The sequence below is a fragment of the Hylobates moloch genome, unplaced genomic scaffold, assembly GCF_009828535.3.
Source record: "Hylobates moloch isolate HMO894 unplaced genomic scaffold, HMol_V3 SCAFFOLD_19, whole genome shotgun sequence".
In the NCBI taxonomy this organism is placed as follows: domain Eukaryota; kingdom Metazoa; phylum Chordata; class Mammalia; order Primates; family Hylobatidae; genus Hylobates; species Hylobates moloch.
Window position 1 is genome coordinate 3,420,912 of NW_026652294.1, and position 27,318 is coordinate 3,448,229.

The following is a 27,318-nucleotide window of genomic DNA, read 5'->3' on the forward strand; positions in this document are numbered from 1 at the left end:
CGCCATGTTGCCCAGGCTGGTCTCAAGCTCCTGAGCTCAAGCAGTCTGCCCACCTCGGCCTCCCAAAATGCTGGAATTACAGGCATGAGCCACTGTTGCCAGCCCTCTGATTCCTTGTCTGCACCTAAAGAGCTTCCTTGCACACTCAGGTATACCCTTCACGGTGAGCAGATCATGCTGTCCACCTGTGGCCATGCTTAGGGGCCAGGGGTGCCCCTCTTTTTCTGTAATCTATATGTCTTTGTGAAGAAGTCACACACACACATGCTTACATAATAAATACATGGGGATACGTCTCTAGAAGTTTTACTAGTGCCACAAGACGTAGATGCACTTTAAAAAGGGCGTTTTTAATTTTACAACTGGCTTTGCTAAAAATTGTCACTCTTCTCCAGTGTACTATATGAGGTACCCAACATTTGAAGGTTAAAGATTCTATAAAACAGGTCACTGGTGTTACCTAAGGTGAGCTGTAAATTACCAGGCATTCTGGTGTGTGGGTGTAGGTGTCGGAAGTGATGGGTGGAGGAAGTGAGAAGACGCTGGCCAGACTCATTGGTACGCAAGTGCTGGCTGGCTCCTCAGCTTTGCCAGCTGTGGCATTGCCCACACCTTATTTTTTTCGCCTGTGGGAGGCAGGGGCGGGTCACACAGTGTCATGGCTCTCCCAGCTGTTACCCTTTGAGCTGCTGTTTTAGTGGAGGGTTGGCCAGCCCCCACTGCAAATGCTCATGTAAGTAGAAAAGGGAGAGAGGGGAGTGGGCTAGCTGGCAGCAGAGGCCAGGAGAGCTGGGCATTGGAAGCAGGGCCCAAAGTGGGAGCATGGGAGTTGTGCTGTGTTGTTAACCCAGAGAATGAAATCCGCTTTACAAGACTTAATTCAGCAGCCGTTCTTGACTAGTGAATAAATTAAAAGATCTTATAGAAATGAGAGGAGTCACCAAATGTACTTGTATCATTGAATCTGTGTTTTAGAGAAACTTGAGCATTTCTGCAATGTGGTTTCAGAAGTAGAGCTTGTCCTCTTGAGCCTCAGTTTCCCCACTTCTCTAGGGTGATTTACAAGATGTGCCTGTCCCTGATGGAACACATATAATTTCCATTTTGGAGCTGGATCCTAACTTGGGGGACAACTCCCCTTCTGTCCTTTATGTTTCCTAGGGAAGTGCCCGACAGGGTGGCACCACTACGAAGGCACGGCCAGCTGCTACAGGGTCTACCTGAGCGGGGAGAACTACTGGGATGCCGCGCAGACCTGCCAGCGCCTGAATGGCTCTCTCGCCACCTTCTCCACCGACCAGGAGCTGCGCTTTGTCCTGGCCCAGGAATGGGACCAGCCTGAGCGGAGCTTTGGTTGGAAGGACCAGCGCAAGTGAGTCCTGGATTGGGGACCTGAGGGGCCTGGAGTCAGAGTCTGATGACTACTGAGCACATGGCCTCTGACCACTCAGTAAACTCCTGGGGCACAGCTGGCAGACAACAGGTTGGGAAGACCAGCCTCACCCACTGGAAGCCCAGGAGATCCATGGGTAGGAGTTGCATCGAGATAGGTGGAGGGTCCTGGGAGCAGGGGCAGGCTGGACTCTGCTGCTACTTTGTGGGACTGTGGGGCAGCCCCTTTCTTTGGTCCCCCTCTCTGTGTACAAGTGCGGTTGCTGAGGGCAGGCAGGGGGCTGGGGGTGCTGGCTTGTGTGGGGAGAGCTGCTTGCTGTGGGGCTTCGTGGGCCTGGTGCGAGGGGTGTGCAGTAGGTGGGGGTTCCCCCCGAGAAAGCAAGGGGGCCTTCGCTTCACGACCCAAGCTGGGTTTTGACTCCACAGTTATGCCCTGTGAGAGTTTGGCAAATCACAAGACGGAGTTGTTTTTCCTTCTGCAGCTACAAAGGGAGGAAACTAACTCTTAGCTCACAGGTTGTTGTACTGACCCCATGAGGACAGGCCTGTGAGTCCAGTGGAGAAGCAAGAGGGCATAGCCCAGAGGGCAGGGCAGCCCCATCTCTGAGGACAGCCTTGTGGTTGCACAGCATAGGCCAAGGGCAGAGTGTGCCATCCCTGGGCTCCTGCCATGTGGGGAGACCTGCTGATGGGCATCTCCAGGCTTGGGGCTGGAAAGCTGGGCCAAGGGGCACGGACTAGGCAGGAGCTTATGGCGGTCAGCAGATCCCAGTGCAAGGTCCCTTCAGTGCTAGGCCTGCGTGCTCAGGAGCAGGCTGCAGGCCTGAGGTGGGCTGGCTCTGAGCGGGAAGCCATGCAGGTGTTTTCAGCCTCCATGGTAGTGGATATTTGCAGGGGCTTATGTCTTTATTGAGATGCAGTTCACATGCCATGAAACTCACCCCTGTGGAGTGCCCTGTTCTGTGGTTTTAGCATGGTCACAGAGTTGTATTCATGGGGTTTCATGTCTGCCAAGAATAAGATTGTTCTTGCTTAAATTGTGAAAGCTGTACCGGTTTAGCTCATAGAAACGGTCTTGGCAAGAGTTCCCTGAGATAAAACTTTTCCTGCCCTGTGAACTTTCTTATTTTGAATTTTAATGCATTCTAACATGAGTGTCTCATGTTAGAAGCTCGGTGTTTTGGAGGTCAGTATAGCTATTAAAAAACAGTCCCAGCACTTTGAGAAGCTGAGGCGAGTGGGTCACGAGGTCAGGAGATTGAGACCATCCTGGCCAATATGGTGAAACCCCATCTCTACTTAAAAAAAAAAAAAAAAAAAAAAAAATTAGCTGGGTGTGGTAGTGTGTGCCTGTAATCCCATCTACTTGGGAGGCTGAGGCAGGAGAATTGCTTGAACCAGGAAGTCAAGTTGCAGTAAGCCAAGATCGCACCACTGCACTCCAGCCTGGTGACAGAGCGAGACTCCGTCTCAGAAACAAAAAACAACACAGTCATTGATGGCTGCATCCCTCCTGCCGCTGAGATCTCTGTCTCTGTCTCTGTGCCCTGCAGGTTGTGGGTTGGCTATCAGTATGTTATCACCGGCCGGAACCGCTCCTTGGAAGGTCGCTGGGAGGTGGCATTCAAAGGTGAGCCCTTCTGGTGTGGGAGTGTTTGAAGCTGGGCAGAGTCACCCTGATTCGGGGCCTCCCCTCCTCCCTCTCACCCAGTGCTGCCTGGCCTGTAGGGGTGCTGTGCAGGGGACATAGAGAGGGTGAGCCCTAGTTGCAGGGAGGGCTGCGGTCATGGGGCCAGTGCAGCCTGCAGGTCAGGCCCTGCATCACTGGGCTGTGGCTGTCTCTGGAACCCACTGTTGCATCTCACTTTGGCCAGCTTTCTAGATTGTCCCCCGCCTCCTTTTGAAGTTAAGGACCTTGGAGTGTAAAAATGAGCATGCAGAGTGTGCCCCTGGCAGACTGGAGGGGAGGACAAGCTTGCCAGGACAAAGAAGGTCAGACGTAGAATCCAGACCTGAAGGAAACTATCAGGCAGATAGACTTAGAGAATGAGTGTGCGTGTGTGCGTGTGTGTGCAAAGATTTTATGCCAAGCTGCTTGGAAATACCAAGACGATGTAAAGGAAACATGGCTGCTGTTTCCTTTACATTCCCTGGGCTTGGACTTGGCTTGCCCTTGCTGTCCCATTGCCCTGCCCTTCCTGTCCCATTGCCCTGGCACTGGCGAGCTCCTCCTGGACATAGTCCAGCAGTGCCTTCTCCAGCTGCCGCCAGGGCCACACTCCCTCACCCTGCCCCTTGCCTGTCTGTTGGGCTGTACTTTGTGCCTGTGGCTTGAGCTAGGATTTGGGTTCTTTTCATAAACACATCCCTGTCCTGCTGTTGATGTCTTAAGTATCTCTAAGGACAAATGAGGAGTGATGGGCCTGGGGACAGGGTTGAAAAGGGTCAAGGCCTGGGTGGCTGGCTTCCCTGGAGAAAAGAGGGCCCCACAGAGGCGGGGCCATACCTGGCTGCTGGGACAGGGCAGGAGCAGAGGTGGGGGCTGCAGAGCCCAGCAGACTGGGGCCACACCTGCTGTCTCGCTCCTGCTCAGGACAGGTGCCACCCTGTTCTCATGACCACCAGTGCCCTCCTGAGAGCCCCAGCCACATTTGCATTCCCCGGCTTTATGAGTGCATTGTTTAGATTGCTATTGACTAATCAATGGCTTCTGGGTTTCCAGGCCCCAGAGTCAAAGTTTGCCTCATAGAGCATAATTCTCCTGGTAGCTTGTCCTCTTGACACTGGTGGTTGAAGAGAAGACATGATTCTGAGTGGGATGACAGCACATTCAGAGTTGGGGACTGGGGGCCCCATGCTTGGTGTGAGAATGGCAAGGGTCCTGGGTGGGCTTTAATGGCCAAGTGCAGCCCAGTGACTCCATTGGAGCATCAGGCAGGAGAGCGAACCTAAAATTTAGAAAAAGATTGAACACGTGTGTTGGTGCTGGCAGCTGCGGCTGGCATAGAGCTCCCTATTTGTGTGGCTCAACGTGCAAGGGGCCCCACAGCATCCCAGAGCTCCACGGAGGTGACCATGTGCCGCTGCCTGCTTGTGCCCAGTTAGATGGATTCGGGAACTCTGTTAGTGGATTTAAATAGTGGTCACAAAACAAATAGTAACAATAATTCTTCTGCTGCAGGATAACTGGCCCTTGATGCAGCTCAACATCATGAGTGGTTCTGGGCTTAAAGAGATTAAAGAAACAAAACCAAATGTGACACATGAACCTTGATGGCGTCCTAGGTTGGGAGGCTTATAAAAAACTTCCACAGGACAATTCAAGAAATGAGTGGGGACTTGTGGAAGATTCATTTTCTTAGGTGCAGCAGTAGGACTGTGGTTGTGTGGTTTTAGGAGCCAGTATCCTGGAGTCTGCAGGGGAGGGGCTCCCAGGGTGGTAGGGCAGAGAGGAGCCAAGCAGCAGCGTGCGGTCAGCGCCGAGGTGGCTCAGGTGCACGCACTCCCCTCTCCATAGTGGCATCGTTTTAAAAATTCCTGTACCAAAAGCAAGCTGCAGGGTGAAGACAGTACTGGGTATAAAACAAGCTAGCAAGAGCACGTCTAGCCCAGCCCTTCTCCTGCCTGGGGACGTGGTGCAAAGCAGAGGGCTCATTGGGGTCTGAGGGGTTGGCCCCCCAAAAAATACCCAAAAAACCATGGGAAGTGGATGTAAGTCGTTTGTTATTCATTCTGAACCCTTCCCTAAGAAAATATTGTACCTGAGAATATTAGCTAATGATGGTGGGAAGGCCTCACATTAAGATGTTGAAAAATGTTTCTTTCATCTACATGTTGTCCATCTTTTCTGTGTTGTATAATATGTTCTGGATTGGGGTGTGAGTGATACCATGGTGCACAGACGCTTACTACGCCCATGTGTCGGCACCCTGCACACACATTTGAAGTTGGGAGCTCGTTTCCGCAGGGCTCCTGTGCGCCTTGGTGGAGCGCTCTCCAGCCACTCCCCCAGGCCCACACCAGCCTGTGAGCCCCACCCAGGGGCCAAGACCCTGTAGGTTTGACAGCACCAGGTCATGGTGTACCCTGGAGACAGAACTGCGGCTGCTGCTGCCAGAAGACATGAGGCCAGGATTTCTGTAACATTTGTACAGAAAGGTTGAAAAAATACAGATCCTTGTCTAGGGAGAATCATCCACACCCCCCCACGTGCTGCTCCCAGGGCCTTCCCGTCAGCAGCAGCAGTGTGGCTTCTGTCTGGTGAGTCATACTTGATATTTACCTTAAAATATGAAAGTGAAAACAGTGTGTGTTTCGTGTGTCCACATGTTGTGTCACTTGCTCATTTAAGATTACTCAGTGCCTGGCCCTCATTTGTCCCCCATGGTGTCTCGGCACACACATTGCAGATTGGCTGAGGTCAGGAGGTGTGTGACTTAGTAGAAGCCTTCTTTTCTCCCCCAAAATCTTGTGACCAGTCCTTCATGGTCTCCATCTTCTTTCTCTGGTGCTGTACCCGAGGGATTGTAGGGTGCTGCCCCCTGAGGCCAGCAGTCAGGGCTGTGTTCCTGGGCCAGGCTGTGGGACCTAGCGTTTAGAAGCCTCAGTCAGCAGTGAGGGAGGGGCCAGGCTGGCCTAGCAGCCACTGGAAGGTGCATTGTAGAGACCCTGCCCTCTGGGTGAGCTGACCATTGGTCTAGGATGGGGTCAGCTGGGGTCAGGCCACAGTTCTTGGAGGGGAAACAGCCCCTGAGTGGGGCAGCTGCCACCATGGTGGGGCATTCGGGAGCATCTGGACAGCCCCTGGTGGATCCGAGTGGAGGCTCATTCTGTGGCTGCGGAGGTGGCGAGACAGGAAGGGGAGGTTCTTTGAGGGCTCAGAAAAGTGAGTGAAGGTCTCCCCACCACAGGAACAATGGGGGACTTGGGGGCCGGGGAGGGTTCTCCAGGCTCGGCGAGCAGCGGCAGACATGGAGGTGGCAGTGGTTGCTCGCACATGTGGGAGAAGATGTGGTGGCAGAGGTAATCAGGTTCAGATGCCCTCGTGTATCAGTCTCGGGAACAGGGTGTCCTCCGGTGGCTGGTGACGGTCCAGCCCAAGGCTCCTGTCAGAGTCTTGCGCACACCTCATGTGTGGACATATGGGAGGGGCACCTGGAAACTTGCTGCCACCCTGTCGAGGTGAGGACTGGATCTGCTGGGGTGGCAGGGGGTGAGGAGGAGTGTCTTGGAGGGAGGCTTGGGAGGAGGGCTCTGCACGGGGAACTGCTCCCAGTCACTCTGATAGCCAGGGCGGCTCTGCTGACAGGGCCTTTCTCTAGGATGAGGGTCCTTCAGGAAGAGCGGGATGTTTGAGGTAAGGGGGCGTCCAGGAGGAAGTGGGAGGCCCTGGAGAAAAATCTGCAGGAGTCATCCCCAGTGCAGTATCGGGAAGCCTCCAGGCTCCTCTCACACCTTTGGAATATGTCCAGGATCTCATCACCTGGCACCAGTCTTGCAGCCCCCACCTGGATCTAACACCCAATCATCCCTCACCCGATTGTGCTCGTGGCCTCTGTCTAGTCTCCTGGCCCCAGCCCCACCGCTCCTCACACAGCTGCTGGGAGTCCTTTTCACCTCTGCTCCCTTGTTCACAGCTCTCGTTTCTCATAGAAATCACAGTTCCATCAAGGCCAGCAGCCCCTTCCCTCACTACCCTCATCACCTACCACTCCCCAGCCTCTTCTCCAGCCTCACAGGCTGCCTCGTTCGTGGCTGCCACTGTGAGCTCTTCCAGGGACGCTCCAAAGACGAACACCTGCCCGCTCTGCCAGGCTGCACCTTGGGTAGGCATGCAGTCCCCGCGTGACCAGCCCCCAGTCAGCACCTGGATGCAGAGCCACCAGCAGCCTCCCTGGGCAGGGGCGCTACACAGGTGCCCATGCAGCTTGCTGTCAGGAGGGAGCACTGTGTGGCTCTCTGGGCCCTGGCCTAGAGTCCCGCACGAACCCTGTTTTGCTGGTTGCCTGACCCACTCTGACTTGCTGTGCCCCAGTCCAGGCAGCTTTGGGGGGCAAATGCTGGGTCCCAGGACTCTGCCCAGAGAGGTCATTTGTGGCCTTGGTCTCAGTCTGCCATCATGTACTGTAGTTGTGGGCAGGAGCTCTTGGCTGGCAACTAGCTTCAGCGCTGAAGATTTTTTATTTGTTAAAGATTGGAAGGAACCGGTTTGGTTTTCTTCCCATGGGACAAGAAGGCAAATAGTGAAGAAAACAGTGTTTAAAAGAGGAGGGGCTCTACTTAGGTGAGAGGGCATCTGTGGGAGATGAGGAGGGTGTGCAGGGGCTCGGGGGCCTGGAGGAAAGGTGGGGTGGTGCACAGCGTGATGGTGGTGGCACCCACTCAGCAGTGGAGACCGCCCTCCAGGTGGTATGGGGAGGTGACTCCAGACAGTGGGCCCCTTTCCTGCCCTGCTGCAGGTCTGATGTAGATGAGGCAGGCGAGATGCTGGGCCTGTTTGTCCCTGGGAAGGGGGCGCAGCTGTTGCTGTGGCTGCCTGCTGGCCCTGCACAGGTCTTTCAGGTCTCAGAGCTTCCTGAGAGCTGTCCTCCTGCCCATGGCAGGGCACCATGTGTCCACAGGCCCACAGCATAGGCCTGCCTCCAGACTCACTGGCAGTTTTGAGGCAGAGCCCCATGTTTAGTGCTGAGTGTAAAGAGAGCTCCAAAAGACGCAGGTGAGAATGCTGGAGGCTTATAAATGGGGTGAGCTGCACTGCTGCTGTCTTAGGAGCGGAAGAGCGCCAGGTGTGCCTTCATTATTCTGCTTCTTGGGAAGGTTGCTTTGTGTTTCCAGTAGTCCTGGTCGGGTAAGCCTCAAGGAATCTTGGCAGCCCAGACTGGAAGGGCTGTGCAGGGGAGAGAGTAGGGCCTAGGGCTGGCTGTGCCATGCCCTGGGTGTGGCCAGAGCCCACCTGGAACCTTGCAAAAGAGAGCTTGGAGGTTAGCAGTCCCCAACCCTCACGCTCTCTGCAGCGAGGGTACATGGTTTCTGACTGCCTTGTGCCTGGCTTAGACAGGCAGGAGCTGAGTGGATGACAGTTTCCCTTGAGCTGAGAGAGGTCCCCGGGAGCCAGTGCTTCCTAAGTGTTCCCTGCAGCCAGCTGATGGCAGTGCCGGCCAGTGCTGATGCTGCCTGACGGTGCCTTCCTCATGGGTGTTGGGTGGACTTTGTAAGTCTTCTGTTTATCTGAGTGTTCTGTCCTAAGGGAGGACTTCCCTGCCTGTTTCCCTTGCCCATTCCCCTGTTTGCATTTTAATCCAGTGTGCCACAATCCATTACTTCCTTATTCACGCTGTTGCTCTAACTGTAAATGCCGCCCACTAACCGTGATCCAGCACCCTCTTCTGGTGCTCAGGCTGGCACTTACTGCTACCCAGGGTTTGTGGCTTGTGTGCTTGCAGGCTCCAAGGAGTGACTCCTGCTAGGCCCAGCACCTGGGGTGACTCCCAGGAGGTTGGGGAGTCCCGAGTGAACACCCAGCCACAGTGACCACCAGCACTTGGCGGTCCAGGCCCTGTGGTTGATGATCCTGTCTGACACCATGGTCCCCTTGAGGACTGCACAGCTTGTCCTCTGATGTGATGTTGTCCAGCCCCACCTTTTGTCTCCTCAACAGGCTCTTCAGAGGTGTTCCTGCCCCCAGACCCCATCTTTGCCTCGGCCATGTCTGAGAACGACAACGTGTTCTGTGCCCAGCTTCAGTGCTTCCATTTCCCCACCCTGCGGCACCACGACCTCCACAGCTGGCACGCTGAGAGCTGCTACGAGAAGTCTTCATTTCTGTGTAAAAGAAGTAAGCCCCCTTGAGCTGGCGTTCTTGGGGAATGTCTGGGCCCTTGTGTCACTTTGTTGGACCCTGAGTTCAAGGTTTCAGAGGCAGAACCTGATTTGCCATGTTGCGGTGGACGCCCCTCACCAGCTCACACCTTGTTCTTGGGGCCCATTTGCAGCTCTGTGACCAGGGCAGCTGGTCAGCATCTTAGAGCCCACTGTTCTTTTCCCACGGAAGAGACAATCATCCCTGTCCTCCCTGTTGCAGTGTTGTTAAGGGACTAAATGGGAATGAGGACCCAAGGACTTGGCATCTCTGAAGCATCTGAGTCCATTGGTCACCTCCCCACCCCCATTTCTGCCATCCTTCTCTGTGCTTCTCTGTTTACCTTGCCAGTCTGTGGTGTGTTTCTTTTTTTTTTTTTTTAAAGCCAGCTAACTCTATTGCTTTTGGGGGGCAGGGGTCTCAGGAGCTCTTGGTGGGGCAGGTCCCCTTCCTCTTCACCATCACAGGCTTCTGGCTTCGCAGGATGGCGCTGGCTCTGGGATGGCAGCTGTGCCCAGGTTGGGGAGAGGCTTTGTTCTTGCGGATCCTGTGTGTGATGTTGCCGAGCATGGTGCCATGGTGCAGGTGTTCTTGTTGACGGTGGTCCTTTTTTTTTTTTTTTTTTTTTTTTTTTTTTTTGAGACGGAGTCTCGCTCTGTCGCCCAGGCTGGAGTGCAGTAGTGCAATCTCGGCTCACTGCAAGCTCCGCCCCCCGGGGTTCACGCCATTCTCCTGCCTCAGCCTCTCCGAGTAGCTGGGACCACAGGCGCCCACCACCACGCCCGGCTAATTTTTTGTATTTTTAGTAGAGACAGGGTTTCACCGTAGTCTCGATCTCCTGACCTCGTGATCCGCCCGCCTCGGCCTCCCAAAGTGCTGGGATTACAAGCGTGAGCCACCGCGCCCGGCCCCTCTTTTTTTGAGATGGAGTCTCGCTCTGTTGCCTAGGCTGGAGTGCAGTGGCGTGATCTCTGCTCATTGCAAGCTCCGCCTCCCGGGTTGAAGCGATTCTCCTGCCTCAGCTCCCTGAGTAGCTGGGACTACAGGTGCCCACCACCACACCTGGCTAATTTTTTGTATTTTTAGTAGAGGCGGGGTTTCACTGTGTTAGCCAGGTCTCGATCTCCTGACCTCGTGATCCGCCCACCTCACCCTCCCAAAGTGGTGGGATTACAGGTGTGAGCCACTGCATCCAGCCGACGGTGGTCCCCTCATAGGAGGTGGCTGGCTTCTGCTGGCCGGATCTCCACTGCATGACCACCACCACACCTTTGTCATCGGCTGCTGGCTCCACACCCGCAGTCCTGTGGTGAATCAGCTCGTTGTAGTGGAAGGAGCTACAGCCTTTAAGTTCTCAGGCTCAGTGCTATGGGTCTGCTTATTCCTCTTGATCAGGCCCGATGATTCCTCGCGACCATCCGTTGCAGATGCGCGGACAGGGCGGTAGCTCCTCCCAGGTAGCTGGCAACAGAGAGAGCTTCATGATAAATCTTGACTGCTGGTGTTACGACTTCCTCTGCCTTGTTTTTGCCTATTGCCTATTTTTGACCCTTTTCTGTGTGAATTTTAGGATATGTTTTCTGAACTCCTTTATTGGTTCTCTTAGTTTGTGGATTTTCGTAGATTTTCTATTTAGATGGGTTTGTTTCTTCTTCTAAATCTTTGACATTTCTTAATTTATTTACATTTATTAGAGATGTAGTTTCACTATGTTGCCCAGTCAACTCTTCTTGCTACAGTCTCCAGGACAGTGTTGATTAGAAATGGTGGTAGTGAGCATTCTTGTCTTCTCAACTTAGAATGCTATTTCAGTGCATTAACATTCTACAGAATGCCTTCTATAGGATTTTAGAATGTACCTGTATGAAGTCAAAGAAGTACCTGTTCCTAGGTTGCTGGGAGTATCTGTGTTACAAAAGTGTATTGATTTTTATTAAATGCTTTTAGTGGATTTTATTGGGGTTATGTAGTTTTTCTTCAATCTGTTAAGTCATTACTTTATATAAATGGATTTTCTGATGTTAAACCATCCTCATGGTGGGTGTGTATATATATATATGTGTGTATATATGTATATATATGTGTATATATGTATATATATGTGTATATATATGTGTATATATGTATATATGTGTATATATGTATATATGTGTATATATGTATATATGTGTATATATGTATATATATGTGTATATATGTATATATGTGTATATATGTATATATATGTGTATATATGTGTATATATGTATATATGTGTGTATATATATGTGTATATATGTATATATATGTGTGTATATATATGTGTATATATATGTGTATATATATGTGTATATATATGTGTGTGTATATATATATATATATATTGATGGATGTGGTTTGCTGATATTTAGAATTTTTTAAACTCTTTGTTGTTTTTTGAGACAGAGTCTTGCCCTGTTGCCCAGGCAGGAGTGCAGTGACGTGATCTCAGCTCACTGTAACCTCTGCCTCCTGGGTTCAGGCAATTCTCTTGTCTCAGCCTCCTGAGTAGCTGGGATTACAGACACATGCCACCACGCCTGGCTAATTTTTATATTTTTAGTAGAGATGGTGTTTCACCATATTGGTCAGTCTGGTCTTGAACTCCTGACCTCAAGTGATCCACCTGCCTCAGCCTCCCAAAGTGCTGGGATTATAGGTGTGAGCCACCGCGCCTGGCCTGAAACTCTTTTAAGAAGTGAGGTTGGCCTGTTACATTTTTTTATATGCTCTCCTTGACTCTTTTATTTATTTTTTTTAAAGGTGTGGCATCACTATGTTGCCCAGGCAAGAATGCAGTGGCTAATCACAGGCACGATCATAGCACAGTACAGTCTTGAACTCCTAGGCTCAAGTGAGCCTCCTGCCTCAGCCTCCCAAGTAGCTGGGACTACATTGACTCATTTCTGTATTACACTATATTAGTTTTCTAAAATGAACATTTTATTTTACTGTTCTCTAAGTCCATTTGTCCAAGTTGGAGATAAACTTGTCTTTATTTGATAGAACCACCTTATAGGACCATCTGGGCCAGGCGAGGGAGACTTCTGTAACTTGTTAATTTAGGTATAATTTCAAGCTTATGGAAAAGCCAGAATAATACAAGGAACTTCCTTTCATGCACCATTTATACAGACTCACCAATTACAGTATTTCAGTTTTACTACATTTGCTTTATCATTCACTTTCTCTGCATATTTTTTCTGAATCATTTGGGAGTAAACTGAAGATACTGTGGACCTTAATTAAGCCTTTTATACTTCAGTGTGTATTTCCTAAGAACAAGGACACTCTCTTATGTACCCACACTATATGGATCAAAATCAGGGCACTTAACAGGAAAGAGTACCATACAGTAATCCACAATCCATTATTCCAGTTTTATCAGTTGTTCCAATAATATCCTTTATAGCTATTATTTTCCTTGTCCAGAATCATGCATTGCATCTAGTCATCATGTCTCTTGGATTCTTTTAGTCCTTCAGTTTGAGTAATTTCTGTTGACCTGCCCTCAGGTTTACTAATTCTTTCCTTTGCTATGTCAAGTCTGCTTATGAGCCCGTTGAAGGTATTCTTCATCTGTTTCATTGATTTGTCTGTTTTTTTATTTCTAGGATTTCCATTTGATTCTTTTTTTTTTTTCCTTAATATCAAAATGTATGCAGGTTTCTCTTGTGAATGTTTTGTACTTTTAGAGAGGCGACTGTACAAAGTCTCCCGTTTTCCATACAGGACAAATTCTTTGTTTCAGCCAACTCTCAGTGGAGGGGCAACCAGGACAACGCCATCTCCCTGGACAAAGAGCATTGGAATATTCCGTTTTGTTGATTTATATATCTCTTCATATGTTTCTTCATCAATTTCTATAGTAGTCACAGTTTCTTCCACATCTCCCAAGATCATATTTAAATGTTGATCATAAGCATGTAATCTGCCTCGAAGCTCTCGGTCATTTCTCATTTTCACATAAATTCGCTCATCTAGGCTGAGCCTGATAAGATCCAGGGGCTCCTCTACAGTGTTGGTAGTTTGTTGCTGGTCTACGTCGTCCACCATGTTTCAAACCCTGCGCCCTTTCCCCTCCATTTGATTCTTATAGATTCCATCTCTCATCCGAATTTCCCATCTAACCTTGTATATTGTCCAGCTTTTCCACTGGAGCCTTTAGCAAATTAATCGTAGTTATTTTAAATCCCTGTGGGAAAGTTCCTTCATCTGTGTCATATTTGAGTCTGGTTTTTTGATTGTTTTGTCTCTGGAGCATGGTACTTTTTTCTGGGCTTTTCATTGGAACTCTGACATCTTGTGTGGGACAATAGAGACTGAGTTCAATAGTTTTGTGCTTGCAGTGGCTATGCCTTTACTTCCACTAGGCCTCTCTTGTGGGGAGGTCTTTAGTACAGTGCAGGGCGTTGATCTGGGCGAGAGTTGGGCTGGGCTTGGGGTTTGTTGACACTGTAGTTGCCCTCAGTGCACCTCAGGCTTTCGCATTTAGCAGCATTGTTGTTCTGGGTGGAGGCTGGTTTGCCAGAGGGTTTTTCTTAATGTCTGCCCCACCCTCTACTTGAGGTCATCCCTTTGGGCCACATCTCTATAGAGTCTGTCTTTTGCAGCCCGCTTAGCAGTAGTCCACTGTGTGACTCAAGGCTTGTTAGCATGCTGATAGTAGGGTCTGATGTTGTAACTGGATCCGAGCCTTAGGCAGGCCCAGTGCCCTGAGGATCCAGGGTGGAGCCTTCACAAGTGCTTCTGACCCTCCTGCAACTGGAGTTGGGTCCAGCACAGTGGCTTTTCACCAGGGCACTAAAGGCTCCAGGTATGCTCTGATTAGAGGCAGCCTGACTAGAAGCAGGGCAGTGGAGGTGATTGGTTTGGGGAACATATTTGACTTTCCCTGGTGGGTTTCGAGTTGGAAGTATGGACTCAAAATAGAGAAGCTGGTGGCCACTGGCCAGATCCTGACTGCCCTAGACTGGGTGCCACAGAAGTGGTAGGTCAGAGGCCTTTGGTCATATGTGGTCTGGCCTTTGTCAGGTATCATCATGAGGCAGAAATGGTCTATAAATGGAATCATATAGTTGCAACCTTCTGGGGTTGGCTTTTTTCACTCATAATTCCCTGGAGAGTCATCCAAATTGTTACTTTTATTAATGATTTGTTCCTTTTTTTTTTTTTTTTTTTGGCGACAAGGTCTCTGTCACCCTAGAGTACAGTGATGTGATCACTGCTCACTGCAGCCTCAACCTCCCAGGCTCAGGTGAACCTCCCACCTCAGCCTCCCAAGTAACTGGGACCACAGGTGCATGCCACTGTGCCCAACTTATTTATTTATTTATTTATTGTAGAGGCGGGATTTCACTATGTTGCCCAAGCTGTTCTCAAACTATAGGCCTCAAGTGTTGAAGGACATCTGGGCTGTTTCCAGTCTTTGGCTATTACAATGAAAGCTGCCGTGAACATCCACATACAGGTTTTTGTGCAAACATGTTTTCTTTTTTTTTTCCCCTTCCTTTCTTTGTGTGTGCGTGTGTGTGTGTGTGTGTATGACAGAGTCTTACTCTGTTGCCCAGGCTAGAGTGCAGTGGCACAGTCTTGGCTCACTGTAGCTTCCGCCTCTTGGGTTCAAGCGATTCTCATGTCTCAGCCTCCTGAATAGCTGGGATTACAGGCATGTGCCACTACGCCCAGCTAATTTTTGTCTTTTTAGTAGAGACAGGTTTCACCATGTTGGCCAGGCTGGTCTTGAACTCCCAGCCTCAGATGATCCACCCGCATCGGCCTCCCAAAGTGCTGGGATTACAGGCATGAGCCACCGTGCCTGGCTGCAAATGTGTTTTCAATTCTCTGTGATAGATGCCCAGGATTACAGTTGCTTGGTTGTGTTGTAGTTGCATATCTAGTTTTTAAAGAAACAAGCGAATCATTTTCCAGAGTGGCTGTACTGTTTTATAGTCCCACTAGCAACAGTAATTTAATTTCTCCATATCCTCTGCAGCGCTTACTGTTTTCACTATTTTTCATCTTAGCCCTTCTGTTAGGTATGCAGATATGTATGTAGACACGTAGCTCCCTATGATTTCAATTTGCATTTCCCTGAGGCCAGTGACGTTAAAACCTCTTCATGTTTCATGTGCTTATTTGCCGTCTGTATATATATCCTCTTTGTTATTCACATTATTTTTCCGTTTTCTCTTTGCATCGTTTGTTCGTTTTGTTTTGAGAAAGGGTCTTGCTCTGTCACCCAGGCTCAAATGCAGTGGTGCAATCATAGTTCACTATAACCTCCAGCTCCTGGGCTCAGGCAGTCCTCCCACTTCAGTCTCCTGAGTAGCTGGAACTGTAGGTGTGCACCGTCATGCCTGGCTAAGTTTTTTCTTTTCTTTTTTTTTTTTTGATTAGCATGTAGTTTATTTTATTTTATTTATTTTTTAAATTTTATTATTATACTTTAAGTTTTAGGGTACATGTGCACAATGTGCAGGTTTGTTACATATGTATAAATGTGCCTTGTTGGTGTGCTTTTTTAAAATTTTTTTTAAGTTTTTTATTTTCTATAGAGATAGGATCTCACTGTGTTGCCTAGGCTGGCCTCAAACGCAACTCCTAGGCTCAAGTGATCCTCCTGTATTGAGATTACAGGTGTGAACTAATGATCCGTTTTGTTCTCTTTTAAACTGTGGAGTTTTGAGAGTTCTTTATGTATTCTAGATACCAGTCCTTTGTCGGATATGTGGTTTGCAAATATTTTTTCTAGTCTGCAGCTTGCCTTCATCCTCTTCAGATGAGCTTTCAGGAACAAAAGTTTTGTTGTTATTGTTTTTTCCTGGCAGTATAAGTTTACCCAAAGAACAAAAGTTCTTAATTTTAATGAAGTCCTAGTTATTTGTCTCTCCTTTTATGGGTGTGTTTTTTTTTTTTTTTTTTTTTTTTTTTTGGAGACAGAGTTTCACTCTGTTGCCCAGGCTGGAGTGAAGTGGTGCAATCTTGGCTCACTGCAACCTCCACCTCCTGGGTTCAAGTGATTCTTGTGCCTCAGCTTCCCAAGTAGCTGGGATTACCAACATGAGCCACCACGCCTGGTTAATTTTTGTATTTTTAGTAGAGACAGGGTGTCACAATGTTGGCCAGGCTGGTCTCAAACTCCAGACCTCAGGTGATCCACCTACCTCGGCCTCACAAAGTGCTGGGATTACAGGTGCGAGCCACTGAGCCCAGCTTCCTTTTATGGATTATTCTTTTGGTGTCAAGTCCAAGTACTCTTTGTCTAGCCTTACATTTCTTCTGCGTTTTTTTCCTAAAATTTTAATCATTCTCCGTTTTACATTTAAGTCTAGGATGTGTTTTGAATGAGTGTTTTAATAAGGTATGAGACTTAGGTCAAGGTTCTTTAGTCCAGTATAACTTTGCTCCCACACACCACCTTTGTGCCATTCTTGGCAAATCTAAGTGTGTTATATTTTTGTATGTTATAGACCCAATACTACATTCCGTACATATTATTTTATACAATTGCTTTTTAAATCAGCTAAGAGAATAAAGGAGGAAAACTATGCATGTAGTCTGTAATTTATAATCACATGATTGCCTTTACTGTTGCTCTTCAGTTTCTTATTTGTATTCAAATTACTCTCTGAGGATTGCATACTTTTAGCCTGAAAAACTTCCTTTAGTGTTTCTTATAAGGTGGATTTGCAAACAACTTCTCTCACTTGTTGTTTGTCTGGGAAAGTTTATTTTACTTTCATTTTTCAGAAGATATCTTTGCTGGATATGGATCTTGGTTGATGGTTTTCTGTGAGCAGTTATCCCACTGCCCCAGCCTCTGTTGTTTCTGCTGAGAAGTCAGTTGTTTGTCTTACTGGGGTTCCCTTAGAAGTGATAAGTCATGTCCCATTTGCTGCTTTTCATATTTTCGCCTTGTCTTTCAGCATTTTCACTCTGATGTGTCAGTTTGTGGCTCCTTTGCATTTATCCTAGGAACGTGGAATTTGTTGAGCTTTCTGGATGTGTAGGTTACTGTTTTTCAATGAATTTGAGTAGTTTGCAGCTGTTAGTTCTTGGACTTTTTTTTTTTTTTTGCCTCTTTCTCTCTCTCCTCTCCATTTGTTACTCCTATTTCACATATGTTGGTGTACTTAATGGTGTTTCACATTTCTCTGGGAGCTCTGTTCATTTCTCTTCATTCTATTTTCTCTGTTTTAGCCAGGGAATAATTGTATGTGAATATGTTGCCCTGGGAGTTGCTGACCACATGGGTGACCTAGATTTGACCCCAATCCTGTTTTTTTTTTTTTTGAGACAGAGTCTCATGCTGTCGCCCAGGCCGGAGTGCAGTGGCACAATCTCTGCTCACTGCAACCTACCCCTCTGGGGTCAGGAGATTCTCATGCCTCAGCCTCCTGAGTAGCTGGGATTACAGGCACATGCCACCACGCTTGGCTAATTTTTGTATTTTTAGTGGAGATGGGGTTTTGCCATGTTGGCCAGGCTGGTCTCGAACTCCTGACCTCAGGCAATCTGCCTGCCTCAGCCTCCCAAAGTGCTGGGATTACAGGTGTGAGCCACCGCGCCTGGCTGACTGCAATCTTAAGTGAGGCATAGACCTGTGATTGTGAAATTTCGAGAGTCTTTTTCTAGACATCCTTACCCCGTTTGGAGACTGTAAGAAGCTACCTTCTCATGTCTCTTTGCCTTTCACTGAGGGTGGCTCTCTTTGAGGCTCCTTCATCCCTTGTCTCTTCCTCCAGGCATTTGCAACGTCTGCCTACCAGTTGAAGACTCTGGGTTTTTAGCCATGGCCATTCCTCTTACTCGCCCCAGGTCAGCTCTGTGCAGAGTGCCTCGGGTCCAGGGGACTGTCTTCCCAAGCAGAACTGGCAGCTTCCTTAGACACATTCTGGTTTTGAAATGGTTAATACTCATAGCAGCTGCACCTTAGAATTGAGAAAATCTCATAAGTAACCTACTTTGGCAACTTCCAGGCAAACACTTCTGCAGTGACCCTGGAGTCTGGCATTGTGCTCCATCCTGGCTCTCCAGCCTCCATTTGCCCTGGCTAGATGTACTTTGTCCTAACAGTGTGTTGTAGTGACTGCTCTTGGACAGTCACTCCCTGTGCCATGGGCCAGAGATCCATGGCATTCCAGTACTAGGAAGACTCAGTACAGTCTGCCCAAGTCTTCAGTTGCCTTGTTCATTCCCCAGGCCCAGGTGGGGAAGGTCAGCTCATGTCAAGTGGTGCAGCAGTGATGGCAGCGTTTGCTCACAGAGCTGTCTTAGAGGCTTTGATGCCATTACTCTAGTGGGCATGTCTCACATGCCCCCTCCAGCTGCCTCCTTCCCATTCTAAGGTAACAGGTAGCATTCACAGGCCCACATGGGGAGGCTACCTTTTTTGGCAGTGTATACATCTGTACACAATGTGTGCTCATTGCAGGTCAAACGTGTGTTGACATCAAGGACAACGTGGTGGATGAAGGGTTCTACTTCACCCCTAAGGGGGACGACCCATGCCTGAGCTGCACCTGCCATGGAGGGGAGCCTGAGATGTGTGTGGCTGCTCTCTGTGAGAGGCCCCAGGGCTGCCAGCAGTACCGCAAGGACCCCAAAGAGTGCTGCAAGTTCATGTGTCTGGACCCAGGTGAGACTCTTGATAGGACGTCCCAAGTCAGCCTCCCTATTTGGGGCTGGAGGCTAGGCGTCCCTTTGCTTCCTCAGTGGTGAGGACTCAGGAGAGTTTATGGAGCATGGCACAGCAGCAGTGGCAGCGTTTGTCACAGAGATGTCTCAGAGACTTTGATGCCACTACTCTAGTGGGCGTGTCTGACACGACCCCTCCAGCTGCCTCCTTCCCATTCTGGGGTGACAGGCAGCATTCACAAATGAACTTGAACTCAAGTATGGCTGTTTGTTCACAAATCACCACTGACAGCTTCAAACCTGTCTTCAAACCTCCACCTCCAGGGTTTAAGCCGTTCTCCTGCCTCAGCCTCACCAGTAGCTGGGACTACAGGCGCGTGCCACCATGCTCGGCTAGTTTTTGTATTTTTGGTAGAGACAAGGTTTCGCCATGTTGTCCAGGCCAGGTCTTCAACTCCTGGCCTCAAGCGATCCACCCACCTCAGCTTCCCAAGTGCTGGGATTACAGGCATGAGCCACCGCGCCCAGCCTAGACTTCTAATTTATGTCCACATTGGAGCTCTTCCTGTTCTCTAGTATGATGATATGGAGGGTAGTGACAGTTGTCATTGCTTACAGTCATCCATTTGTACCTTAGAATCTTCAAGAAAAAGATTCTTCAAGTGTTATTCTCAGTTTCGAGATCAGACTCCTCACCACCAGGCGGGGCTTTAAGGTAGACACTACAAGGAATCTGATCTCGGGGTGATCCTCTCCTTTCCACTTGCAAAAAGAGAGGAGCAGGGGGGCCGCAGCTCTCTGAGATGTTAACACCCCTCACACTCCACGGGCATGCTTTGTCATTCTGCACACCGGTGTAGCTGCAGCTCTGTGTGAATTCAGATCTCAAGAGAAATGTCAATCAAAAGTATGAGTTTCTTTCTTTCTTGGGTGCCACAGTAGGAATGAAATGATGGGGACTTGTGGAAGCCCCTGGACTTGTGGCCCCTGCAGAAGAGCAGCTTGGGCAGGGCGTGATGGCCATCTCTGTCTCCAGGGGCCCTGTGGAGGAGAGGCTGCAGCTAGAGGCTGGGCCACAACAGTGAAAGCTGCCCGAGTGGAATGTTGTCAGTGTCCCTCCACACCAGGAGGGCTGCTGGGTGGGAGGACAAAGCTGTCCTCCAGAGGCCGTGCCTGAGGCTAGGTGAAAGTGGGCACTGTAGCATGTACCATCACACATGTGCAGTTGACTGTGGTGAGCACAAGGCTACATTTGCAGCCAAGCCCACCAGAGGACCCAGAGCTAGAGGGTGATGCTTGGACCCCATTCTGCAGGGCAGTTTCTCCTCGTATAGGGTGCATGTCTGTTTAGGGCCATGAGAAGCACCGGTTGAGTGCTTACTAAGTTCCCTGTGCCCAGCCACATAACTTTAAACCCCCAGCTTAGTGACTGGACTTAGTGACTACAAGAGTCAAACTCTGTTCACAAGCCATGCTACCTGGACTCCTGGTTCCATTTCTCAGGAGTCTACCAGTGCTGCCTTACCACTCTGTCCAAGCTTTGTAAGAATGCCCAGATGTATACAAGGATGACCCATTTGTGGGCATGTATGGCCTAAAGAGCCTGCCCAGCCCCAAGTACTTCTTAGCAGAGCAGGGTCCTTAGTGCATCTGGGTGGGCCCAGAGCAGCTGCAGCCCTCTCTCCTGCACGGCCAGAGCAACTTAGCTGGGCCCTGCTCTGCCCACCCTGTGGCCATGCTTCCATGGGCTCCTGACTCTCCTAGGGCCTTCTCCTGGAAAGTGCTCATACTGCATCAAGAACCGAGACACTATCACCAAAACCGGAGACTCTGGGAATAGGATGTCATGTGTTAAGCATCAGAATGTCCTCTTCAACAAGCTAAGAGTGTCTACTCTTGCCACCCTGTCATCATTGTGCTCAAGGTCAAAGCCAGTGCCAGAAGGCAGGAAGAAATGAAAAACCATCCAGGCCAGAAGGGAAGAAATGAAACCATCTCCCTTGGCAGATCACATGATTGCATAGAAAATCCTAGGGAATCTACAGGAAAGTTATTAGAACTAATAAGTGTGTTTAAGCAAGGTCTCCAGATATAAGGTCAACATAACAAAAATTCATTATATTTATATAATCTATCTGTAACGGTTGAAAATTGAAAATTTTGAGAAAAGTACCATTAATAATAGCACCAAAAAACATGAAATACCCAATTATAAATAATATAAAATATGTGCACATTCTGTTTGCTGCAAACTGTAAAACCGTGATGAAAAAAATCAAAGGCTTAAATAACAGGAAATATACCATGTTTATGGATCAGGTGTCTCAATATCATTACGAGGTTAACTCTTCCTAAATTATAGATTCAGTATAATCCCAGCCAAAATTCTAGCAGACATTTTTGTAGGTATTGACAGGCTAATTCTAAAAATCAGGTGGAGCAGGTGTGGTGTCTCGCACCTGTAATCCCAGCACTTTGGGAGGCCAGGGAGGTTGGATCACTTGAGATCAGGAGTTTGTGACCAGTCTGGCCAACATGGTGAAGCCCTCTCTCTACAAAAAATACAAAAAATTAGTTGGGTGTGGTGGCTCATGCCTATAATACCAGCTACTCAGGAGGCTGAGGCTGGAGAATCACTTCAACCTGGGAGGTAAAGGTTACAGTGAGCTGAGATCATGCCACTGTACTCCAGCCTGCGTGACAGAGTGAGACTCCATCTCAAAAAATAAAAATTAAATAAAAGTTAGGTGGGCTGGGTTCAGTGGCTCATGCCTGTAATTGTAGCACTTTGGGAGTCTGAGGCAGGAGGATTGCTTGAGGCCAGGAGTTCAAGACCAACCTGGCTAACATAGCAAGACCCCATCTCTTAAATAATAAAAAGATAGATAAAAGTTGGTGGAAAGGCAAAATAATTAAAATAGCCAAAGTAGTTTTTACAAAGAACAAAGTTGGAGGATCCATGCTACCTAATTTATGAGTTACTGTACAGCCATAGTAATCACAACAGTATGGTATCGATGAAGGAATAGACACATAGATCAGTGGAGCAGAACAGTCCAGAAATAGTCCCACACTACATATAATCAGGTGATCTCTCGTTTTTGTTTGTTTGTTTGTTTGAGTCAAGTGCAGTAGTGAGAACGGGAAAAGAATACAACAAGGAGTTTGATCTGTTACTGACTGTGAACAATCAATTGAGATGACTCACTACCTTCAGACCAGCCTAATCTTTGACAAAGGCGCAAGAGCAGTTCAGTGGAGAAAGCATAGACTGGTGCTGGGACAGCAGGACATCCATATGCCAAAAAATACAAACCTTACACTGTCCCTCCTACTGTATGTAAAATTTACTCAAAATGGTCATAGACGCAACTGTAAAACCTTGAACTATAAAGCTTCTAGGAGAAAACAGAGAGAAATCTTTGTGACCATGGGTTAGGCAGCATTTTCAGCATGATCCTTAAAAAAACAGACAAATTTGGCTTCATCAAAATTGAAAACTTCTGTTCTTTGGAAGACACTGTTAAGGAAATGAAAAAATAAGCCCCTGACTGAATCAAAACAAATATTTGCAAAACACAAATCAAAGGTCTGTATTCAGAATACATAAAAACTCAATAATAAGAAAACAAAACAACGCTATTGAAAAATGGCTTTAGAATATTTAAATTATTACACTTTACCAAAGAAGTTATAGGATGACAGTCAGGCACCTGAAACGATGCTCAGTATTGGCCATTAGGGAAACAAACTAAATCCACGTGGGGTACCACCCCTGCTCGAAAGGCTAAAGTAATGAAACTGACAGCACCAAGTGCTGGCCAAGGTGCAGAGCAGCTGAAACTCATGCTGCCCTCTGCCCCTGCTTACTCTGCTGCTGTCAGGCAGCCCTGATATGATGAGGTTCCCAGAGACATGGTGAGGTGTTTGGCTGGTGCAGCTGCCAGGCACAGAGCCCACATTGGGTTCCTGGTCTCAGCTTCTGATCCCTGCTGACCTTCTGCTCCCCTTGGTTTCTCTGATGGAGATTTTGAAACTGTTACCACTTAACCAAGCTCGATGAAATGGTGAGCTCCTTGTCACTGGAGCTCTTCTTGCACAGGCTGGATCCTCTCTCTGGGAGCTGCAGGATAGCTGAGAGACAAAAGACAGCCCCAGCTGCACAGCCCAGAACTCCATGGAGGGATCAGCCCTATCAAGGGGCCTCTGGGGCCCCTGGGCTGGCCTCTGGCTTCTGGGGCAGGCTCTCTTCTTTGTACTTGACTACAAGTGGCTTGGTCCTGAGAGATGATTATTTCCGGTCCCCACCTTGGAGGGACAGTTGGGACCTTGACCATGTCCTTGGGTTTATTTTAGAGCTGATTAAGAGTTAGTCATTAAGAGTTAGTCATTGCAAAGGGGCTGCTTTCTTAGGAGCTCCCCTGGGATCACTGAACTGGCCTCCAGTGAACAGGCACGTCGCCAGTCCCTGGGCCACTAGGCTTTCTCCCACTGATGAGCGTGCCCTTGAGACTGGAGGAGGATCAGAGGCATCAGGAAAAGCCGCTAATTGGTGAGAGGATGTATCCTCACATATTCACTTCATGTGTCGTCAGCAAAAAATGCAGCTTTTGGAGATGCTTCCTGGCCACATGGGAGGAGGGCAGGAACTGGCGCTGCCATCTGTGTGGGCATGGAGTGTACTGGGCTAGCAGGAATGGCTTGAGGGCTCTGGGAACCCAGCCACTCACATGAGGGTTGTGAAGTGTCTCCTTGGGGCAGGCAGTAGGGGTCCTGCCTGCCGAGATTGTTGCAGAGGTGGGAGTGGCCACTCCTAGCTTAGGGAGGGTCCCTGCTGGTGTGGGGTCCTCCTGCTTCCAGGAGCTGATGGGTCACTCCTCGTTCTGAAGCCTCCCTGGCCTTCACTCTTGGTCTGTGGAGGCAGCTACTTCTGGGACCACTTCCTGGTTCCATTATTCTGTGACTTCTGTGAGTTGCCAGTTTACCCAAGTCAGGAGTGCATGGAAGTGCCAGCCATGTTATAGATGCGTGGCTGGTACAGATTCTCCCTTCATGCCTGCTACCACTCACATCATCTCTGCCTCCCCATGGGCAGCTCATATTGAGCCCCCTATCCCCAGTGTGCACTGCACCAGGGCAGGGTGTCTCCCTCTTGGCGCTGTTGACATTTGGACTAGATATTGTGTGTTGGGGGCTGTCCAGGAGGATGTTGAGCAGCACCCCGGCCTCCACCTGCTGAATACTAGTAGCATCCCAGCCAAGTGGTGGCCACGAAAAGCGTGAAAGGGTCCAAGAAGAGCAGAGGAAGGCGCAGCAGCTTAGACCGGTGCTCCTTGGCGTCTAGCCTGGCTGGGACTCAGCTTCATGGCCCCTCCTGCCTACTCACCCAGCAAAGAGGTGGAGTCGGGTCCACCCAGCCCTCCTACACCTGCGCTTGGTGCATGTGTACCCATTGTGTGGGTGTGGCTGAGCCAGGAGAGCATCTCAGTGGGAAGCTGTGGGACCCAGTGCTGTGTCCAGGTCATCTGCACGTGTATGCCAGGGCTGGGTGCGTCAGGGGATGCGCATTTTCTCTGCCATGGCTTGTTAAGGATTGGAGTGACAGGCTTCACTCCCAACCACAGCAGAAGCTCATTTGTGAAACGATACACGAGTTGACCGTGCGGCTGCCTGCGGGGGCTCGCTGTCCCCCATACAGTCCATCAGGGAGTTGTGGCAGTCCCAGTCCCAAGTGTACCTTGTACTGTCACTTCTCCCAGTCTGTCACTACTCGGCCCAGGCCTCTGTCATTCCCTTCTCTGCCACGGCAGGTCCTCCTCCTGGCTTCCTGATGCCCTGTGCTACTCCCTTGCAGCCTGTCCTCCCCACAGCAGCCGCCTGAGCCAAGCTCCGCAGGGACGTCGCCCCCACTCCAAACTGCCAGCAACTGTCATCCTTGAGACCCCTGCCTACCTGGCCAACCCTGGCCTCCCACCAGGACAGGGCTGTCCCTCACCGCCCCCTGGCTCATTCTTGCTGGGCAACTGAGCACCTTCATCCCAAGAGCCCAGGCCTCAGACAAAAGGAAGGCTGCTGTTGGATGGACGTGGGAGGCCTGTGCACAGCCCTGGCCCCTGGAAAAGGATGTGCACCTCTGCAGGAGGGCAGCTCCCCAGCCACACCTGGGGTACACAGCACATGAGCACAGCCTCCTAGGAGTGCTGGTCCTAGGACAGGAAACCCTACTTTGCTCCGGTGATGGTCAGAGGGGCGTTGGCACACAGCAGCCTCAGGGGCCATGGTGAGATGCTCCTCCTGACCTGGGATTCGCTCTTCTGCTTCTGTGCTGTCACCATGTTCTTGATTTTGAGTGGCCTTATTTCACATGCATCCTAAAGATGGCTGGATGCAGGGAGACACTGTGTGCCTCGTCCACACAGCCCGCCTGGGCAGGAGGACGACAGCGTCCCCAGCCTAGCACAAGGGTGGCCCCCCTTCTCAGAGCGGCCATTTCCTCCCCTCCCCCTCAGATGGCAACAGCCTGTTCGACTCCATGGCCAGCGGGATGCGCCTGGTCGTCAGCTGCATCTCCTCCTTCCTCATCCTGTCACTGCTGCTCTTCATGGTCCACCGGCTGCGCCAGCGGCGCCGGGAGCGCATCGAGTCCCTGATTGGAGCAAACTGTAAGTGCCCTCTAAGGGCCACAACCCTGGTCCCCATCCCCACCCCAGGTCACCCCATGTCTCCATGAGCTCCCCAGCCCTGGACAGAGAGGGGCAGGGGCAGGTGGAGGGCCCCCTGGTCAGGTTTGAAGGCCACATGTTGTGGGGTCTGTGTCCTCACCTGTGGGCCAGGAAAGTTCTTGCCAAGACCCTCCTTATTCCCACCGAGCCACAGGGTGGGCAGAACTTGGAGGCCTCTGAGGGTCAGAGGCCCGGATCACCCCCCAGCTGGAGGGGTGTGGGCAGCCAGAGGCTGGGTCTGACAGAAGTGTCAGCCCAGAGGGACAGATTGGTGTGGTGAGGGTGGGACATGCCACGGAGCACAGTGGGGGTCTCATGGGGATGCCGAATGTGGCCGAGGGGTAGGCAGCGGGGCACAGGTGTGTGCTCAGGGACGGCAGGCCCAGCCTGGGGGTGGGGGGCTCAGGAGCCAGGCAGCCTGCCCCCAGTGACTTGTCTCTGTTCCCGTTCCACACTTTTGATGGCCCAGTGCACCACTTCAACCTCGGCCGCAGGATCCCTGGCTTTGATTACGGCCCAGACGGGTTCGGCACGGGCCTCACGCCGCTGCATCTTTCTGACGACGGAGAGGGTGGGACTTTCCACTTCCACGACCCTCCACCTCCCTACACGGCATACAAGTACCCGGACATCGGCCAGCCCGACGATCCCCCGCCGCCCTACGAGGCCTCCATCCACCCGGACAGTGTGTTCTATGACCTTGCAGGTGCCTGACTCCCCAGGGAGAGGGAACACCTTGTCAAGTAACCTGGCATGTGGGGCTGAGCCCAGCACTCTTGCCCAGCTGCAGAGGCTGCAGAGGCCTGGGGCCTCACTTCTTTCCAGCTTTGTCTTTGGTTTTTCCTTTAAGGCTTCTCCTGGGGCTGCCCATGCAGAAGGGGTCCCGATCTCCCTGCCTGGCTGCCCTTGGCAATCTGTGCAGAAGAGCTCTGAGGAGGCCTGGGACCCCTCCCTCCTACCTCCCTCCTTTCTGTGAGCACTTGTCAACTGGGCAGCCCTCAGGGCCCTCAGCCCAGCTCTAGAGACCTGGGGAGCCGGCTCCTGGTGGTTGTGAAGACAGGGCTGGCCCAGACCCAGGAGCCAGTCACTTGTCTGTAAAGACATGTGAGCTAGAGACACCATGGTGACAGCCCCTCGTGTCATGTCAGGAGGCAGCTCTGTGAGGTGGGAGGAAAGCGTGGCTTCTGTGCTACTGGCCCATAGTTGGGAGTCTGCCACCCATCTGACAGTGGGCGCCATTCCTCAAGGCTGTGTAGCTAAGGAATGGCAGGCCCCTGACCCCTGGCCTGTCCCTGTCTGGTGAGCAATGCAGGTGTCCCATCCCATCTCCCTGTGCATTAGGCCCCCGAACACACACAAACCTGTAGTGTATTTGGCAGGCAGTGCCACCCCAAAGCGGCTGGCTCCTTGCATGCCCGCCCGTCTCAGCAGAATGGGCGTTGTGAGGCTGGTGCTGCTGTGCCGAAAGGTCTCAGTCCTGTTCGCTTGTTTGGTCAGCTGCCACAGCTCTTGCATGATCTGGAGATGCAGAAAAGACTTGCATTTGACCCCTGCCCTCAGGACACAGATTGTCACAGTCTTCCAGGGTAGGACCAGCTTCCTGCAAGGGATGCCGGTGGGTGGCAGCAGATCCCAGACACCTCTGTGGGCCAGGCTGCAGAGCAGGGTGGGGGCTGTGAGGGGCTGGCC

General features: G+C 50.3%; 2 protein-coding genes and 1 pseudogene across 6 annotated transcripts in view; 1 reads left to right on the plus strand and 2 right to left on the minus strand.

Moving 5' to 3' along the window:
* Positions 1-27,318, plus strand: part of DGCR2 (DiGeorge syndrome critical region gene 2) — an 87,326-nt gene that overhangs the window by 56,211 nt on the left and 3,797 nt on the right. For 3 of the 5 annotated variants that reach the window (XM_058431072.1, XM_058431071.1, XM_058431073.1), the window contains 6 exons: positions 1,153-1,372; positions 2,946-3,022; positions 9,050-9,226; positions 18,705-18,908; positions 25,417-25,569; positions 26,099-26,335. In XM_058431072.1, coding sequence (XP_058287055.1) covers positions 1,153-1,372; positions 2,946-3,022; positions 9,050-9,226; positions 18,705-18,908; positions 25,417-25,569; positions 26,099-26,335 — 1,068 coding nt within the window. The remainder of the gene's footprint in view (positions 1-1,152; positions 1,373-2,945; positions 3,023-9,049; positions 9,227-18,704; positions 18,909-25,416; positions 25,570-26,098; positions 26,336-27,318) is intronic. The other 2 variants (XM_032138581.2, XM_032138579.2) reach the window with 1 other exon arrangement.
* LOC131382032 (large ribosomal subunit protein eL28-like) lies at positions 9,900-12,620 on the minus strand (annotated as a pseudogene).
* On the minus strand, positions 12,661-13,357 carry LOC116458699 (U6 snRNA-associated Sm-like protein LSm3). Its single transcript, XM_032753911.2, has one exon. It carries the CDS (start codon positions 13,322-13,324, stop codon positions 13,016-13,018), a length of 309 nt encoding a protein of 102 aa, XP_032609802.1. The 5' UTR covers positions 13,325-13,357; the 3' UTR covers positions 12,661-13,015.